Source organism: Arachis stenosperma, chromosome 5 (assembly GCF_014773155.1).
Source record: "Arachis stenosperma cultivar V10309 chromosome 5, arast.V10309.gnm1.PFL2, whole genome shotgun sequence".
Classification (NCBI taxonomy): Eukaryota; Viridiplantae; Streptophyta; class Magnoliopsida; order Fabales; family Fabaceae; genus Arachis; species Arachis stenosperma.
Window position 1 is genome coordinate 133,781,668 of NC_080381.1, and position 1,832 is coordinate 133,783,499.

The window sequence follows — 1,832 nt, forward strand, 5'->3', positions numbered from 1 at the left end:
ATGGAGGGAACTACAAATTTGGTGGTGTATCGCAACGGTGAGATAATACGTAATACTCATGAGGGAGTGAGGTTTGTGTCCCAGAATCCGTTTTCGTTTGTGGTTCCATGTACGATGACATTAATGGAGCTGCATAATGGCCTCTGTCAAAGCATGGAGAATGGTACGTTAATGAGAGTGAGCAGAATTCTGTACCGAAATCCGGTTGTTGTTTTTGGTGGTCTAATACAGTTTGATGTCATGCCGATCACTGATGAAGCGAGTATGCAGAAGATGTTTCAAATTCACCAGCAGACTCAGATGCGACACCCACAGATTGAGGTATACGTTGATTTTGAAACTGTAGAGGCAGTGGCGGTTCAGAATGATATAGATATACATGATGATAGAGCTGCAGTGTACCAAGGAATGAATAGTGACAGCGAAGATGACTTCGAAGCCACTTATGAGGCCGGCGACGAAGATGAGGATGGTAATGTGGGAGTTGAGGCAGCAGCAGAGAATGTAGTGGTGGGTCCGTCGAGCAGTCAACCGATGGACGTTCCACCTTTTATGCGTGAGTTGGATCTCGAGGCCATGCATGCCCCCGAGTTTCCGGAATATACAAACATAGGTACGTGGTGACTAAATAATAATTTTTTGTTAGTTTATACGTTTGATTGAGTAATAAACAGTGTTGTCTTAACCGGACCGGACCGAACTGAACCGGCCGGTTCGATCGGAAAACTGGTGAAACCGGAAATGAACCGATAAAAACCGGTCAATCTCGGTAAACCGGTCTAACCGAACCGCTGGAAATTTTAAGTTGAATTTTTTTTACTATTTTTTAATTTTGTTGAGATAGGCGTTGCCGATGGTGAGGACGGGGAGTTCCGGATTGGAATGGAATACAGTTCTAGAAAGTCGGTCGTCGCAGCAATTAGAAGTTTCACTATTGCTAAAGGAGTTGACTATGAGGTGTATGAGTCTGAGCCACAGACGTTCTATGCAAAATGCAAGATGTACGGGCGCGGATGTGACTGGCTTATCCGAGCTAGCTTGATACGGAAAAAAGGTTGTTGGGAGATACGAAGATACAACGGTAGCCACACGTGCACGATCGGAACAATTTCACAAGATCATTCCAAGTTGGACTCAGATATAGTTGCTGATGCTATAAGGCCATTGGTCGAGACGGACCCGTCCATCAAGGTGAAATCTATAATTGCGAAAGTCCAGTCAAGGTTCAACTATACCATTAGTTACCGAAAGGCTTGGTTGGCAAAGTAGAAGTCCATAGCCAACATTTTCGGCGGTTGGGAGGATTCTTACCAAGCCTTGCCATGGTGGCTATCGGTCATGGTGCAGAAGATGCCTGGTTCAGTTGTCCAAATAGAAACACGACCACTGTACAATGGGAATGAGGAGGCGCAAGGTGTAAAAATATTTCATCGTGTATTTTGGAGTTTCAATCCATGCATTAGGGCATTCAGGCATTGCAAGCCCCTGGTTCAGGTTGACGGCACACACCTATACGAAAAATACAAAGGTACACTTCTAGTCGCTGTTGCACAAGATGGGAACCAGAACATTGTGCCTATCGCCTTTGCCTTGGTGGAAGGGGAGACAGCTGATGCGTGGCACTTCTTTCTCAGGAATCTGCGAATGTATGTTGTTAGAAAAGATGGTGTGGGTATGATCTCAGACCGACATGAGTCAATACGGGCAGCAGTAAATCGTTCCGATGGCGACTGGCAACCTCCAAGAGCATGGTGGATGTTTTGTATAAGACACATCGGCAGTAACTTCTTAAGGGCATTCAAAGTTCCTCACTTGCAAAAGCTTGTTGTCAA

The 1,832-nt window shown here is 45.3% G+C and overlaps 1 protein-coding gene across 1 annotated transcript; it reads left to right on the forward strand.

The window, feature by feature from the left end:
• Positions 1-1,269, forward strand: LOC130981454 (uncharacterized). Its single transcript, XM_057905050.1, has 2 exons — positions 1-613; positions 845-1,269. Exons 1-2 carry the CDS (start codon positions 1-3, stop codon positions 1,267-1,269), a joined length of 1,038 nt encoding a protein of 345 aa, XP_057761033.1.
• Positions 1,270-1,832: the final 563 nt, after the last annotated feature.